The sequence below is a fragment of the Diorhabda carinulata genome, chromosome 4 (genome assembly GCF_026250575.1).
Source record: "Diorhabda carinulata isolate Delta chromosome 4, icDioCari1.1, whole genome shotgun sequence".
Lineage (NCBI taxonomy): Eukaryota > Metazoa > Arthropoda > Insecta > Coleoptera > Chrysomelidae > Diorhabda > Diorhabda carinulata.
Window position 1 is genome coordinate 29,437,339 of NC_079463.1, and position 18,782 is coordinate 29,456,120.

The window sequence follows — 18,782 nt, forward strand, 5'->3', positions numbered from 1 at the left end:
TTCAAAGAATATTTGAAATTATTGAAAACCATTTTTATCAATAGACTTTCAAAATTTAGATGTGACAGCTGTAGTGAAAATATATCCAAAGAATTTCAGCTCTACGGTAGAAATAAGGAAATAATTTTAGATTTTACGTTTGCCAATACTTCGAAAAAAATGGTGAAGATGAATTGGACATTTGGACTGATTCAGGTGTTTTGGTAACAAGCAATTTGTATTTGAATATCTAAAGCTGCTGTAGGAATTTGTAACTAGTTATCTTTTTAAAATTTATATTCCAAGTTAGTAAAATATCAATTAAGTTCAGTTTATCTAGATTAGGAGCGAAAATGGTTCAACTCAAAGTAGTAGAGTGAGACAGGCCTAAAATTACAATAAAGATATTGTGGTGATGAATTATGAGATTCTTTCTGAAAGTTTGAGAGACCAGTTCAGTGGATTTTTAAAAATGTTATTATTCCCATTGTGTGAACTGATAAATCATTGTCATCTAACAGAACGACCAAAACTTTTACGAAATGTATTACAATGAATACTAAAATCGAGTCGGGATTAATAATATTCTTTAAATAATTGGTAATATTCATACATCTAGAAATTTTTATTTAATATCATTGAATCTGTACATATTTATTCGGAACTGACACCTTTTGTCATAAATAATAATTCTTATCATGTAGTGATTTGTTTTCTGTAAAATTACTAGCTGCATAAAATCTTTTGCTTCTATTAACTATTACCAGAACTGAAGAATACGAGTAGCTCTTGAATATATGCCATGTGAGACCCTCGAGAATTTTTCTCGGGAACTATGATAGCGAAGGATCGAATAAATACTTCAATCTAAGCAGGAATAACCTATCCATTATCACAAGGTTTCTGCTTAAAGAATTTCATGTGAATTGACACTTTGAGAGAATAAAAATAAATAACACGTGCTAGTTTTGTGGAAACGATTTTTAAGGTCGAAGTACACATACAAACTTTTTATATCTATGTCTAATCAATCATTTTAAGTTTGTGAAAATATTCAATTCGAGTCATTATTTATTAGAAAAGCAAATACGTACTTAATATTTCAATATTAATACGTACCTCTTCAGATCCGTGGAATCATCACACCTACATTGGACTTTTTGGAATCGTACCAACAGAATAGATTTAGGAACTAAATATATGTACCGCAAAAGGATTATCTTTGAAATTGAGGCATACATAATTGAGAAAAAACTAACAATTAATCGATTTATGATGAGACAACCTGGTATAAATGCTAAAGAAATTAGTTCAACCAGCGAGTTAAATAACTTAATTCATAACTTTGTATAAACTATTCATTAACATAGAATTTAAATATATAAAGTGTTTTAAATAATCTGACTACTGTTCTCTTTGTATGTCAAGACTATTTAGAATACACTATGCACGTTTATGCTCTCTTAAATAATAATCCTATTGTATACAAAAGCTATAATTAATTATATTTATGGTCGTCGGAGTCACATCAATACAAACATAACGGTAAGTTAATAAATGTCTAAGGGACGTATGAAATCGCTTAACTACGAGGTTGGTTCCCGTCAGTTTACAATAAATCTTAACGAATACAATAGTAGGTACAAGTTAAATAGGTAGATTTATGATTGTTCATAGTCACATTAACATAAGACAGAAATTAGGTAATCCGTTAATGGAGTATAAAATAAAAGATATATTGTTTAACTTAAATATATTTATTTAGATCTTAAATGGTTCAGGAGTTGCGAGATAATTAGGGAATCTTTAAATTTGACACTACTAATTTCACTTAGATAATTTCTTTTTCATAAAAAATATTTCTCAATAAACAATAGTTTTCTACCTTAATTTAGTTTCAAGTAAACAACAATCAAAATATCATTGAACATCGAAGATGCCGATCTGTACGAGGTATATTGACTAGGTACTTCGGTAGACGTCAATAACGAAGCTAACTGATAATTTTCATTTAGAATGTGCAATTGAGTTGTATGTAATCTTACGTACAAGTTCGTGAAATGGCACATTATCATATTATTATTTTCTTATCGAGAAACTGTTTGGAAAGCCCCGCTCATTTGAAAATTAATGATTACAGAGTTGAAATTGAATTTATAACTTAACGGATGTCACATACTGGATGTATATTTTTTTGCCAGACATAAAAACTATCACGTACTATTTAGTATAAAAACTTTTCAGAAACAACGGTAAGAAGCAGAAAAATTGTATTTTATATTTTTTAGAATCAAAGCGTTTTCCAATCGCTCAAACAAATTCCAATTCTTGTGCTTAGCATTAGATTCTCAGAAAGTGACAACAAATCCACTTGAAAAACCTCAACTTCATAATTTTTCCGCTTCCTTTATATTCTATTCTATTTCCAAGTTTGATTTTATTACGTATACTTATTTCAAACTCTTGACCTATATGTCGAAGTTCCCGCCCATCAGAATCTGCTGTCCCGCATAAATTTTATGCTCATGATGCTCATAGGGTGGTTACAATTTGATTTCCTGAAACTTAGAAAATAAATGGTTGTTATACTCGAGAGGATTCCATAATCCATTATTGTAACTGTCAAAAGTGTTCAGAAGTTATATCAACTTTCCCAAAAACTTATTTCAGAACGGTATACCGGGGAGTTTCGGTTTATTACTACAGTTATGTGTGTGTTCATCTTGTTCGAGTTCTTCTCTTTACAGCATTAATAGTGAGGTATTGGTTGAGTGAGATTACAATTTTATCGACAAAGCGACACAATTTTATATTGGATAATATGAAAATATAAAAAATATAAGATAACAATTTGACTTATTAGGTATATTATTTATTAAATAACACCAGCATTGACGTTGAATTTGTAAAATTCTTAGGGCTTGTTGTGAAAAATGGGAGCAGCAATACTGCCTTATGTGAAAATTTAAGTTCCTTCTGCTTTGCGCTGAGATCAGTATCCAAAGAACTGAACTTATTTACTTTCTTGAGTCGCATTTCCGATATGCCCTTCATTCCTGGGGTACTTGTGGTACGACTCAATTTGAGCGAATCTTCAAACTACGAAAGAGAGCTGTTAGATATTTACTTATTCTAAAAAGCAGGACTCACTGCAGGGATTTCTTTAGAAGATTAAAACTTCTGACTTTTCCTTCCTTATTGATCTTTGAATCCGTTTGCCTAATTCGTAATCGCGCTTCTCCAATTTCAGAAAGATCGTTGCACGAATATCCACCCAAGAACGCGGAGCACGACCTTCATCTACGTTCTCCACGTTCAAAATTAGTTAAGGGTTCAATATTTTACAATGCAAAAAAATGCACAATCACTTGCCGATTGAAATCAAATCTTTTCCCGTTTATTTACTGTAAAGTGTCTTCTACTCGACTTATATTCTGATAACAATTGATTAATTCCGGACGTTCTGTATACTGGTTTAATTTTTTTATGGACTCATATACGACTCATATACTAATTATCACCTATTACTGTTACCTATTAATTTCGTTACTCATTGTGGTTTTCTTCTATATATTGAAAATTATATTTGTATCTTTTTTACAAGCCTTTGTCTAGAAATTGTACAATTTTTTGACAATAAAGCATTTCTCTCTCTATCTCTATAGATTTCGATGGCTAATGAGAAGTGCAAAATGTATTGAAATAAAGGATTTCTACTATTCACCTCTGAAATAATTTCGAAAATCGATATTTCGAAAATGTATTCCGCCGTTCTTCAAAGGGGAAAACAACTACTTTTCTGGCTAATGCCTCGGCGAATATTGAATTACAACGCCTTTGAGGAGGGTGATTTAAATCTACCTTTTTGTTTAGCAATTGCATGGAGAGGGTGTAACTACTGACTAGTTTCGACTTTATTACGTCTCATCAGAGCAGTTTGACACCCCTCGTGCGGGCTTGAGACCCGAACTGAAGACAACGTCAAAAAGCTTCACATTTGGTACATGTAGTTAAACATTTGCCAGAGAACTCTATATATATAATATCTTACTTGTGCCATTCTTTGAATCTATGATGAATTGTAGAATTTTGTGATAGAATAATAAGGTCTTTTAGGCAGAAATGTCTTTGTCTATCTTCGGAACTGTCTGTGACATTATTAATGAATACCAAAAAAAAAAGAACTGGACCCAAAACTGAGCCCTGAGGTATACCATTGCTAGCTTGAAACTTTACCGTTATATCATACCAATTGTATTCGACATTCAGGGTAAGATACAAACCATTTTAAGGAAACACCTCGGTTACCATAATATTTTAGTTTCCTAGTTTTCTTATTGGAAGGTTTAACACTAATAACGAATCAGTCGAAAATTGTCTGCTAAGGAAGTTTTAATATTTTATTTTTACCTACAAAATTTGATTTAAAGGTATGCACGGTATATGAGAATTACGAATATTATAGGTTAAGTAGAGTAAAAAATAATTAGAATTAAAAAAATAGTTTACGGAAGAAAATATCGAGTGTTTCGATGGAAATAATAACCGTGCTTCATATCGCAATATTTTGTCAATGGAGGAAATCAAACTAGCCATTAGAAGTATGCAAAATACCTGGATCCGATAGATTGCCTTCCAAGAAAATTATCTCAAAATATTTTTGTATTTGAAGGATGAATGATTAGTGTGATAAAGCTCAGTGTCATCATCATCATAGCTATAATTAGTCTTCAGTTTTAAAAGAAACCCCCTATATTTTATCGCATATTTGAGAACAGCTTGACTTCTCCATTACAATAATATAGGGTTGTGATTTGTTCTACGAGGTTTTTCATTTTTCATTTATCATTTAAATCAAATTAAATTAGTCATTAGAAAACTGAAGCATTGCAAAATACCTGGATCCGATATATTGTCTTCGAAGAAAATGATATCAAAACATTTTCTCAATTTAACCGTTAACATTTAGAGTTATGAACAGATTTCAATTGGTTAGGGTACAAGTAGCATTTGCACTATTTTTAAAAAAGACCTGCTCCAACTATTAGAGGATTGGTCTTCTTCTAAGAGGTTATGAAATAATTTTCTCTTTTGAGATATCAATTTGAAAATTTGAAAAAATATAGTTATCATTAATCTTCTGGGTGTTCCAGAAGGCTGTGCCATATCCACCTGTCATGTTTTTATGTGAAACACCCTGTATTTTATTGCATATTTGAAATTAGTTTGACGTCCCATCAAAATAATATATATAAATATGTAAGATTAAACTGTCGGAGGCTATAAAGGAGCTACACATCCTATCCAAACTTATTTATCTAGATACCTTTGAGAATTCTAAAACTAGAATTTGAATTGCAGGTGAAGCTGGATTTCCACTCGTTCGTCACTCGTATACTTTTTAATATTGTTTTGAAAACAGTATGAGAAACTCAAAGATCAACTCCTGAGGATATAATTTCCTCACGACTTATCATATTTGAGTATACGCTGACGAAGTTGACATTATTGAAAAGCCACATTTAAGTAATAAAATGCTAATATTAGCAGAAAATTCTGGATGCAGATTTTGTGGTGCAAAAGATCAAACCTTCATCAAAATTCAAGTGTGAGACTCAAGAGCATTCCACTTGGGAGTATATGAAATGAAGTCGAAGATCTCTGCAAGTTAGAGCCATTCCACATTCTGAACTTTTTAAAAAGAGTGGGATCATCTGTAAACATTGAGGATCTTTAGTATCATAGAAAGAAAATAAGACACGATAGATCCTTTGGGTCGCGATGTTTATGGTACCCCAATACAAACATACACAGAAGTGAGCACTTGATAAAATTATTTGAAATCTTAAATCCTAGTCTTAACCATATATCAGATATATTGGAAGGCACTGAAAAATTATTAGAAACCAACAGCTCTGTGAAAAAAGTTGTCAGAAATAGACAATCTAAATCATAGAGTGATTACAGACTTTACGGACCAAAAACAACGTAGGATAGACTCAATTTTTGAGAAAGATATTGTAAATCTCATCGGAGGTTCTTAGCCCTAAAGCATACTCTAGTTTAGTGAACAATATTTTAATATAGTGAAGTTGAAGAAAGTGTTAAGATTTGTTCAAGTTTTTCTAGAAAACTTTTGGGAACTGGAATATTCTTTACAAACAATGAAAGAAAGAGTAGGAAAATAGAGTAAAGAACTCAGTAAAGACGCTCAGGACACTAGAATCAATAGAAATTCGATGAAGATAACCTTCCACAAGGTAATTTCTATTTTGGACATATTGTGAGTTTTTTACGACGACTCATCACTAGCAACATCATCATTTGCTCTAGATGAAGCTTTTGAAGTGTTTGGAATTGCTACAAAAAACATGAACCAGACAAATACATTTTTCCTGAAATAAAACACTGGAAAATTTTTAAATAGAATCCATAGAATCATAATTCGATAGCAAATGAGTAAAATTTACTCAATATAAATTTCCTGTCTGAAAATTGAGGAAATTGAGAAAGGACAACAGTAAAAAGGACCACCAAAATCCCTAAGCATAGAAGGAGTGTTGAAACAGGATCTGCAAAACTGCTGTCACCAAGAAAAAGGTACGGAAATCTCTTCAGAGCTGTAGTGCTATTATGATGATTTATTGGAAAGTGAAATTTTTTTTATATGAACTTGAAATTATACACTACATCATATTGAAACCTGCTCAGATTTTCTGTACTGTGAATAATTAATACGATTACAAAAAGAAATTCAAAAGAAGCGCCAGGATCTGTTCGATAAAATGATCATTGTGAGACAGTTGTTAAACCAGAATATCGTTAAAAAATAGTAAGGCTGAGTCTAGGCTACGATAAATCATATACATGAAATTTGACTTGGTTAACAGTCACGTACCATTAGATACGCGTCAATAAAATTATAAAAAACCTTGTATCTAGAACATTCACCTTGTAGCTACAACCCGAAAAATGGCAATCGAGGATAATGATGTTTCCAGTGTGACGTTGTTGGTAATAATAATTTAATCGCAAATTTACAATCTACTCAAAAAATGTAATGAGTGAATGATATGGTTTCTTGCTAAATTACTTGAGGCGGGGACCATCCACTGATGTGTCTCCGTAGATCACTCTATTCGGTCTTCTGGCCAGCGTCTTTTCAATCTTCTCTGTTCCATTGGATCAGGGTAAAGTCTGGATATTACTATTTTCCATATTGGAATCTCTCTAACTGTACTTCAATGAAGTTAGTAGAAAAAACTCTTCTTTGCGTACAGTGACTGTTATCGATTGTTGACTCTAATGTTGGCTATCATATTGAATCTCATTGCTTCATTCAATGCTGCGTAGAGTAGCTGAGATGTTTATTTCCAGAACTATAGCCGAATGCGACGACCTATACGTCTCCTACCCATTATTTTGCCTTGCATCACCAAATGAAGAAAATCGTACTTTACATTTGCGCACCACATGATCAAATAATTCTAATTCACTTGTTTTATTTTGTTGTATTCATCCTCATAGGCAGATTAAGGTTAACATCTGGATGCAAAGATTTTTTTAATTTCATAAAATGCTCCCGTTGTAGCTAGTCTTGCTGGTTTCCATTTATTGTTAATTACGGATCCCTGAAATAAAAAACTGCTGGAGTCACATTTTTTTTTTATTATAACAGCCCTTTATTAGTAGTTTCTTCACACGCTTTCAACAGTTTTATGTTTTATGCATACGTATATCTTTTTCTCCCAAATCCAAAGCAATTTATTTTCGAAGCATTTCGCTAATGTCTGATTACGTTTTCTCGCCAATATCCAACAAAATCCGGTTTCGCAAAAACAGAGGATCGGTTTACATGAAATATTAATAAAATTCTTTGTGGATTTTTTCGACCGTTTGGAAATGACAGGGGTCTGGCGAATATCTAAAATTGTCAGATCGACCAGACATGCGGAAATCTATATTGATTAAAGACCAAAATCTTGAACGATTTACTCCTAGAAGAACTCTCTTTGATTGTCGTGGCATTTTTACATGAAATTTATATTTGTAGTACATACTTGGAAATAAAACTTTTCATCTTACTATCATCAACAAAAAAAATATATACAAATAATTCCATGAAGTTATAGTAGTTATTATTAGTATATTATTATTATTAATCACGATACGAACTTTACTGCCATGAGCGCTAGCGAATGGAATAAATCACGAAGTGAATAATATTTCATTATACGCGAGTAGAATATTATATTTTATCCACGGCTATTAAATATTATCGTTCAAGTTTTTGTTGTTAAATTTTGTTACAGTAGTCAAATGCCATACTACGTAGAGTGTATTGCAGTGTGGTTCGTGACTTCATGCATTTCGTATATCACTAAATTATATGTCTATACGGCTGTAGAGGATGATTAATACCAAAATGGATTCAGGACATCACAAATAAGGCTTAGGTAGAATGCTTGATAAACAGATTCGAATGCAAGAATGCTAGTCAGTCATATAAACAAACAAATGGAAATTCCTTAGGTGAGAAAAGAAGCCAGTTATAGCTTTCAATATATTTATTCGTGTGTAAATAATACCGCGACTAGCGTGTGAATATATGGCTAGAATTTCTGGTACTTTCAGACGAATCATCAGAAAAAATAGTTTTAAATGGTTAGTAATGACTATGTTTAATTATAAATGTGCCTATAATCATTACTCTTAGTGAAACGTTTGTAATTTCATCCGTTTTTTTCCATACAGGTAACATGTAAATGCAAATTTGAAATCCAATCATTGAATTATGAAGATAGACTTTTAAAATATAATATGAGTGCAGACCTGACGTTCGTGGAATATATATCATGATATATAGTTTACTGACGTGAAAAGAAGACACGGCTCATATAAAGATACTTGTAGCAGACATCCCCAAATTACCAACTATAGCTTTCCAGATGGAGTGGTTGATATCGCTTAATTTCACAAAAGTACATTTGAAGACCATTATATAAGAGATAAAAAGCTGAAAATTGGTTCTTAAAGATATAAGGATTCGCACAGGAAAATTCACACATGATGATAAGAAGCTTGTTATAAAACCAATTAGTAAACATACCCTGAGAGCAGTCTCATTATTCTCGCGTCAAAAGTACTTACAAAGAAGTATATTAGTCCCGATTTGAATGTAAACAGTCTTCAGGTAGCAATTATACAAAAATATCCTTACAGTTCGGTCATTTGAGTTTTACTAGAAGTTACACCTGTCGTAAATGTGACTCGATAAATTGCGAGTTAAAAGCGTAGACTGGAAGAAGATGGGCAGCAATGTTTGAGTTGGACTTATTTGCGCATCTTTAATTGTTATTATTATTTTTAGTTTGGAGTTACTTCAGTATTAAGCATATTCAGTCGAGAGAAAAATAATGTATTTAATAGCTAGTTGCAAATAAAAAATATGTTGTTTTTCTATATGGACGTTAAAACTAATAGCGGTTTATTTCCATTTTGGTGGCCTCTGTTATGATCAAATTTAAGTGTTGACCGTTGAAAAATATTTATATCGTTTCTGTTGACCTACTTTCTATATATTAGCGAATTATGATATAAGAGCAACCAATCACTGTAAACATCAATTAGCAAAACATTTCAATTGAAATGACGTTTGGCCTCGCTCATACACGAATATTATAACAGCACGTTGTTGGAATAGTATTGACATATTGCCAGAATGTTCATAAACTTCTTCTATTTGAATGTATTAAATTTGATTTGCAAATTTGATGAGGTCTATCGCAGTCTTAAACCTTCTTGTTTGATAAGTATTTTTTATATAATGCACTTCGTAATATCTCTGACCTCGATAGTCAATCTAGGGTCTCTTCCTCCAATCTCAGATGCAGCCAAATTGCATTGCTTAAGAGTGTATTTCCAGGTTCAAGAATGGCTCTCCAAGACATTTTGTCAGCCACCAGGGCCATCAGAGATCTTAACAATGATTTTTTGTAACTGCCAAAAAGGTTGTAGTAAGTTGTGTACTTGCAAGAAGGCTGGACTGCTATGTAGAAGCCTGTACGGGTCATGTTTACAAAATTCATGCACGTATCTGATTCCTGCTGACTTATAGGGAGAAGATTTTTTTGACAGAGAAATCAGCCCTGCAGGAGAAGACAGTGATGACACCATGACGAGCACGGAATTTCTCTTGGAAGAAATGCTCGAGCGTGATGATGAAATCGACTAGATTGCAATTGATTTCTTATATTCGATTTTGAATATTTTCTCTATTTTTGATAAATGTTTAAATAAAGTTTTCACAAGAATAGCGTTTTTAAGGATTATCCCTGTTCCACACTTAAGTTTAGAGTACTTACAACAATCAAGATTTTAAAAGAGGATTTCTGGCATTTTAGAGTTTTTTGGAGGTTAGGAAAAATCATATTTGAGCTTCTTCTTTGTAAGAGTAATTTTGAGATTTGGAAACAATCACGGGGAACCGTTTTCGTAGAAAATTTTTTTAACTACATTTTCAATCTCTTTACTTTTTTCGAAATTCGGCTTAGATTCCGAGTTATTTGCAAAATTATAAATTTTGAAAAATTAAATAAAAATATATCACCTAGCGGCCAAAATTTTGATGTTAACTTTTATTGTATCGATAGAGCACCCTCAGAACTACCTAAAACCAGAAAATCAGCGACAAACTAATTTTTGTGGGTTTTGGTTCTAATTGAGCTGTACTCACTGGACTAGATTTTAATTCAAGGACAAAGGAATGCCAGAAGAACGTGACAAAGAACCAGAGCTACAGAAAATAAGAACTTACTAACTAACCTTACCAAGAAATTGAGACAAAATCAAAAAGAAATCACTAAATCATTATCTAACAGGAAACCACTGACTGTTTATAATGAAAATGTACAAAAAGAATGAACAGATCCCGCGAATTCGAATGGATTGGTCACGTAATGAAAAAACGGCAAACCTAGACACAGATTCTGACGAAGAAGTGAATTGTGAAGACGAAGCGCTTACTATAACTAAGAAGATAATTAAAATTTTTGGAAAAAAGTATTAATTACAAGAATGCTTCTGTATGCAATTTGATAACAAATATTTTAGCAGTTACCGAGAAAAGTCTTTGTGCAGCTTACAAACATTATAAATGTGGTATTCCGGCTTCTATATCTACCATTAAAGTGAGAGATGAATTAAGTAATTATGATACCCAATCCAGAAAAACCAGTGAAATTAGAAGATGCTATTAATAAGAATGCAAACAATACTTGATCAAAATGTAGTTATCCCACCCCGCCAGTTTGGCTTTCACAATAAATCAAGTACATCATGTATCAAATATAATAGTGGGATCTACCGAAGAAAATTTATTGCCAACTCATTATGTTGAGCTAGTACACTCTTACTGAATACAGTGTTTACACAACCACTACACCAACACTCACAATTATACTGTCTGTCACGCGTTTCGATAACCAAGTTATCGTCTTCAGAGACTGAGGGTAAACTAAAATCTAATTGACTAAACTTGACTTACCTGTTTTATACTAAATTTCCCCACCAATAAACCCTCTCCCACGAAAATTAATTCCAGCGAGTAAAAACTCCTTGACGGGAATATTCATGTTCATTCTTTGAGTGGGAGTGGGCTGTAAGGAATTTCCCACTCTATAGTTTAGGGTTTATCAGTGGAAAAATTTAGTATAAAACAGGTAAGTCGCGTCTTTAGATTTTAGTTTACCTTCAGTCTCTGAAGACGATAACTTGGTTATCGAAACGCGCGTCAGACAGTGTAATTGTGAGTGTTGGTGTAGTGGTGGTATAAAAAGTATGAATATCGCTAGCGGTTCCAAAAATTTTAACTCAGTAGTACTCTCTTAAATGGAATACTGTACATTCAAAGTCAAATAAGAGAAGAACGATTTTGCTAATATTGGTGGAGAATTGACGAAACTGTAGATGAAGACCTTAGAGATTCAAGCTTCTGCAAGCTGCTAAAGATAACAAAATAGATAGAACTACAATTTAGTGGTATATTGATAAGTTAAAAGGTAACTTTGAATCTGATGTTTTTAAGGACTACATAAACATACGTCAAGCTTTTTCAACTGAACAAGAAAATATATTAAAAGACTATCTTATGGAAGTTTGTGTCATTACAAGTTAGATACATTTATGGACAAATATCAGTTCCCAGCTTTCAGAATGTGAAATATCGACAAAACTGGTATTCCAACAGTCTTGAAACTAGGTAAAGTAATAGCAGCGGATGTATTAGCAACTGGAAACTCAGTTCCTGTGGAGTTTATACTTGCTCAGAAGAATTATAAAGACTATTTGATGGCAAACACCAGTTGCCAAGATTGAGTTAATGATATGTGTACTTATAATATAAGTGCAATTTATCCTACAGTATCTGAACTATTTAAGTTTATTTTTTTTATATAATGACTCAATAGCTCCAGTGATCCCGTTGGGTGGTTCAAAACACGTCTGTGGTGTAATATGAGTCATATCACTATAAATTCAGTTAAGTCAACAACGGATTTGCTTAAGTTTTTTTTTTATATCAAAATGTGGTTCTATAAATAAACACTAATTTAAAATTAACTTTATTATTATTCTTCTGACCCCACTTTGTCTTACCTATATTTTTTTGTAAAGTGATTATTGAAGTACTTTCTTGTTTCAGATACTTATTGCACAAGTGAATAAAGAAACGAATTTGTTATAGTTCAATTATCACTAACTGGAATCCGGTCATGTAGTTAAAAAATGCCTACTTCGGGACTAGTAGTATCGATACTAGTACTCCTAGTTACGTGCGAAGCGGAACCTGCTACTGAATTCATAGAAGCTTCGGATGGAGGTAGTGCCTCCTTACCGTGTAACCTTAGTCCTTCGGGTGCTCCGGACAAAGTTAGTGTAGTGTTGTGGTATAAAGGTGTCGAGCAAAATCCCATTTACAGATATGACGTTCGTGGTAATCAACCGGTACGTTGGGCGGAACCTTCGCTACAAAACAGATACTTTTTACGGATTCTAGACGATCATAGGGCCGTTATGAGTATTTCACCAACTAAACTTAGCGACGAGCACGTCTTTCACTGCAAAGTCGACTTTATGAAATCGTCAACGAGAATCACGCATGTCAACTTAACAATCATTGGTGAGTAATTTGTAATAGATGTTAGTCATTTTGATCAAAGTTATACGATGTTTAATACAAATAATAGATTTTTGTTCATTTTATAAATGCTAAACATGCTATAATACAAAAAAATTAGGTTGGAGAATAACCCCCAATCATTTTCCTGATCTCCCCAATGAATTTCTATAGTTTACGACGCAAATATAGCTTGAGGTAATCGTAATTCTAATCCTTCATTCTATTTCTTTCCCTTTTGCCCGTTCAAAAAATTCTGGACTCATCAAAATTGTAAAAAATTTCATGCTTTTTATCATAATGAAATAAAAGTTCGGGAGAAATTTTCAACTCAATTATTTGCAAAAATTGAATCAAAATTTGAAAATTCATCCAGTTTTGTAACAAGTACAGTGAAAAAAACAAAATTGAATCGATATTATACAAGAATTTGAAAAAAAATTGCGGTTTATTTCATGAAAATCAACAAGAATATTATAGAGAATTGTGAATTTGTGATTGATTCGTAAAATTGTTGATTATTCTCTCCACATTAACCCATTTTCTGGTCTTCATTGCACTACTGCATTTATATGAGAAGAGTATTATTCTTGGCCGGCGGAACGAAACAAAAGCGTGGCACCGGTCAGGTGTTATGCCCAAAGAAACAAAGATACAGATTGGATTCAAAAACCTAACGAATCAAACATGAACTCAAACTTCCTCGACATCCTGATGATGCCAGCTCAATACGCGAAATGCAAATTTTATATTTTCACAGCTAAATGTTTTGTAGGATGTCTTTGTTAATACCCCAAAAATTACAGTGTCCTCTCAATTATTGGAGTCGCTGATGTCGACAAGCCAGTTGGTTAATTCTTGGTTTCGCAAATCGCAGTTTATACGCTATTCGCTGATAGGTGAAATAATTTCAGCATTTCTCTTTAGAAAGAGGTTTCAAAATGTATTGAAAATTCTGTTTTACGTTTCTACGAAAAGCGCCACCTTAAACCTCTTTCCAAACACTTAAATTTGATGAAAACATTGTTAAGATGAGCTTGTATAACAACAGCTTGTATAACAACAGCCAACCATCGATAATTACAAATTATTACGTTATCAGATACATGTATTGTATGTATATATAGATTTCGGATCTCGTATACACTGCGAACTACAAAATCTATGGTGACCCCCTTTCTTGCTGCGGTACTGGGAAACCTAGTGTTTACAACTGATCCATTAATAGCTTTAATTGCTAGAGATCTTATATTTCATGCGCTCCCAGATGTACTGCTCCAGAGTTCCTTAGTGTTTCACACTTTTAGAGAGTGTGGATAGAGGTTTCGTCCGCTGTGTAACAAAATCTGCACGCCTCATTACCTGCTAGGTCTAGCGTCTTCAGGTGCAGAAGATGTACTCTGGTTATAGTTTCCCAGAAGAGTCTCTCTCTATCTTAGGTTGTCCTAATAAATGGTTTTGCTCCTATCTACTACTTCTTTTCCAGAGCTTTTTCCATTGTTCTTTTGCTGATACCATAGAAGAGTTCGGGTCCCATGAGGGGCTTGTCTGCCCCGGCTTTAGCGAGAATATCAGCTATTCCATTTCCTTTCGCTCCGGTGTGTGCCAGAATCTATTGTAGAGTAACTTTATTTCTATGGCCTAGTTTTTGATTTTTCTAAGCAATCCCAAACTAGTTTGGATTTTATTATATTGCAGCTTAGAGCTCTAGGATGATGATCTCCTGTTAGCCTCTCTGATAGTACCTCTCTAAATTGAAATACACGTATTGAATTACTATGAAATGTTTATGATTAGTTATTAGAAGTGTCAGTGTGAAGTTTGACGTTAAAATTGTGAAAATCGAAAATTTGGAGTATCAAGCATCATTAAGTACCTGTACTTAGAAGCAGATTTACTAAGTTATGCTTAATACCCTTGGTGATTAATATCCTTCATATGCGACTGTGAAAAATTGGACTGCAAGCTTCAAAAGAGGTAAATTTTCTATTGAAGATGATGACCGATCGGGAAGGCCAGTTTCTGTGTCAGTCCCCGAAAATATAGATGCAGTTCCTGATATGATTTTATCAGACCGTCGAATTGGGCTAAAACGGATATATGAAGCACTGCATATTTCATACGAACGCGTTCATCATATAGTTCACTCCAATTTGTGTGGGGAATGTTTGTATATTGACCAAAAGTGTGCAAGGGTAAAAGCATCGCGTTCGATCTGTGTTCGATTTGAAAACGATGTAGACTTCTTAAACTGAATTGTTACTATGGATGAGACTTGGATTCATTTCTGCGATCCAGCAATAAAGCAACAATTGATGGAATGGCGACACTCTGGTTCTCCAAGACCTAAGAAGTTTCGTGTCCAAAAATCTGCTGGAAAAGTTCTTGCTTCAGTTTTTTGGGATTGCTTTGGAGAAATCATAATTGATTTTTTGGATAAGGGTAGAACAGTAACTGGAGATTACTATTCGACATCACAGATACACTACGGGAAAATTAAAGAGAATAGACGCAGAAATCTATCCAAAGGTGTTTTGTTTTGTTTTTTGCATGACGACTGTTTGCTGTTTTGTACAGATTGACTCTTTTAAAAAATTATTTTTCCATCAAACACACTACTTGGACATACGTAATCATCCATTAATGTGTTAAGAATCATTTCATCATATTTTGTACAGATGGTATAGTTTTTCATAATTTATGGCTCATAATTGATGAATGTTGTTAACCATTGGGCATAAGCCGCCCCTGAGTTTCTGATTTCGCAACTGCAAAGTCAGAAAACAAGGCTCGTATGAGAAATTTTTTCTTACGTTACATCTCATTATTTTGTGCCAACCAGATTCTACGCATTAATTTATACTCACCTTGAAATTGACAGGATTTTTTCATCTAAAATAATGTTATCCGATTAACGATATTGTGGGAGCTTTAGATTAATTGGTCACGTATGTATGCCTAAACATCGACAATAAAAGTAATGACATTTTCATGGGTTTCGCAATCAATATTGTATCAATTTACATAGCGATTCTGATACATGACGGAATAGTGCAACTACTAAATGTTCAGTATTCTTCATCCGTACAAAAATGAATTGGCAAAACGAATGTGTATAAAGGAGGGTTGTTTGAAATGTTTCTGACCCAACTAAGAAACAAAACATGGGCGTCATTCTGCTTCAACTCCAATAAACAAATTCAAATAATTAATTGACAGGAGTGGTTGTGGCGATTTCGTTTTGGGATCGGGAAGCGGTGATCCTCATCGATTTCATGCAACCTGGGACACCAAGGAAGTCAGACAAATATTGATCTAAATCCAGAATCACCGTAGAGATGACCTTTGAGATTTTGGGTAACAAAGTTTAATCCTTCAGCAGAAACAATTAAAGAATCGTTTCAGTGGTAAGCTTGGACCGCCATGCAGATTTTTCGACAGGCAAGGGGAAAATAAAAATAGTTACTCGATATTGAAATTGTATTTAAGTTACCACTGAAGTTAATAAAGATTATGTCCACTACAGCGAAATGTAAATTAGAAAAATAATTGACTGTATCAATCATCAAACTACAAAATATCTAAGACCTGGCAACTTGTCGCATTGAAGCAAATTTTGACTAAATTCTGTAAAGATTAATTATTTATGAAAGAATTTAGTGATAATAATGAGTAATATTCGTAAATTTTTCGTTCTAAAATCGTTGTAAATACTGCAATGAACGGAACAATTCTCATAGTAGTAAAATATTCACATATTTTTCTCTTCTATAAACAAATGTTTATTCTTTTTGCGGTTTTTAACAACGACTGTTTGGCATATCACAACGACGCGACGTGCCGTATACAAATTCTTTTTTTTTTATGTTGCTGTAGATGGGAGTGGAAAATCTAAATTATCCGAGATATTTTTTGAGCACTACAGGCACGGAAATGATCCATCATTGGACTGCATAAGCTGTGTTTTTCAATTTCCACCCACTAGAGCAGAACAGCTCCAAAAAATTTATTGATATTGACAAAATATTTTTTTTTCGTCATAAAACATCATAGGGATGAAGTTATTGATATTACATTGAAAACAAACTCGTTTATAATTCTGTTGCTGCTTGTATTGTTTTTTTTTTGTTGGGGCTGGATACGGTTTTTGATAGAAATATAGTTATGACAAACAGAAAAGAAGAAACCACTTTTTTAGTATTATTAATATACAAAACTACATTATCTTTTGATAGTTTTATCCTACAGGGTTCAAATGAAAAATTTTGGGAGAACCCAAGGAACGAAGATAAGGAACGACTATTTTTCTATCTTCATCGATTTAAACACTATATTTTCCTCACGAACCGAAAGTAATAATCAATATTTAGTTTATTGAATAATTTGATCTGCTAATGGAATAAACTGATTCATTGGATTATGAAGATATTTTTTGATTATCCTTATACTTTTCGACTCTCAAGCCTTTTTAATCTCGTGAAACCAATATACTCGCTGTAATACGGGTAACATTTTTTTGCGCTGTCTACATTTTCACGAACAAACAATTTCAATTTTTACCTAGTTATTCTGTTTAATCAGCTATTCGTAAAAAATACACCGCAAAGTATTGATACTTTTACGTATACGCGTTGTCGTTCAAAATGTATTATTGGTGTTTACTCGTTGTGAAAAGCTTCTCGTACTTTTATGACCTTCACAAATTTTAAATCAAATTTTATCACTATTAAAACGTCATATAAGATCAACTTCAGAAGATAAACATAAAGCAACACCATGTAATGAGGTTTACACATACAAACCTCACATTTGAGACCTATTAGCATATCAGCACCAATTTCCCTATTCCCATCGGCAGTTTCAGTTTGCAGCTTTGTCGTTCAGCTATATTCTAAGCTCTGCAATCAACAATTCACTCGATTTCTTGCTGAGTTATTCACTTAAAAGTTACCCTACAATCGACACCAATTTGTGAGACAAACATCACCAGGGTTTCAATTTATCAATTATTGGTAGAAACAATTGTTTATAAAATTCTACACAAAATGTTTTTTCAATCTTCTGATATTTTTCCACATTTTCTTTGGTACTAATATCAACTCGATATCATTGAAAAGAAATTTTTTTAATAATTAGAAATAAAAAATCAATTAACATCAATAACAAAACTTTTGGTATAATTTTTTAATGGTACAACTATTTTTAGCAGAAACATTTATTGTGGGAATTATTGAATGTACTTCTTTATTGTCAGTAATGCTGGGAGATGTGTGGTTTTGGTTTAACACTTGTACAAAAGATTCACCCCCTTGTATCATTCTTGCTATTTTCTTTTTGCTCTCGACGGATTCTTCCACATATTTTTCAGTCGCTGATGAACTCTTTCAGCCACCATGCCGTTTTAAAATATTGATATCAGCCCTAGCGTTGGCCAAAAGCGTTGACGAAGTCCCTCTGCAGCAACGTCCGGTCAAGATTGAGGAATTCAGCTATTTTTTTAGGTGCTCCGCCAACTTTGTTATTAATACGAACCACCAACTGAGAACCAGTATCCTCTACATCGTTTACTTCTAAATTATAAATGTCTCCCCTTCGACTATCTGCGACAATGCCAATTAATGCGATATCT

General features: G+C 33.0%; 1 protein-coding gene across 3 annotated transcripts in view; it reads left to right on the forward strand.

The window, feature by feature from the left end:
- Positions 1-18,782, forward strand: part of LOC130893358 (hemicentin-2-like) — a 482,155-nt gene that overhangs the window by 74,945 nt on the left and 388,428 nt on the right. For all 3 annotated transcript variants that reach the window (XM_057799386.1, XM_057799387.1, XM_057799388.1), the window contains one exon: positions 12,680-13,156. In XM_057799386.1, the coding sequence (XP_057655369.1) occupies positions 12,763-13,156 (394 nt within the window). In that variant the 5' untranslated portion in view covers positions 12,680-12,762. The remainder of the gene's footprint in view (positions 1-12,679; positions 13,157-18,782) is intronic.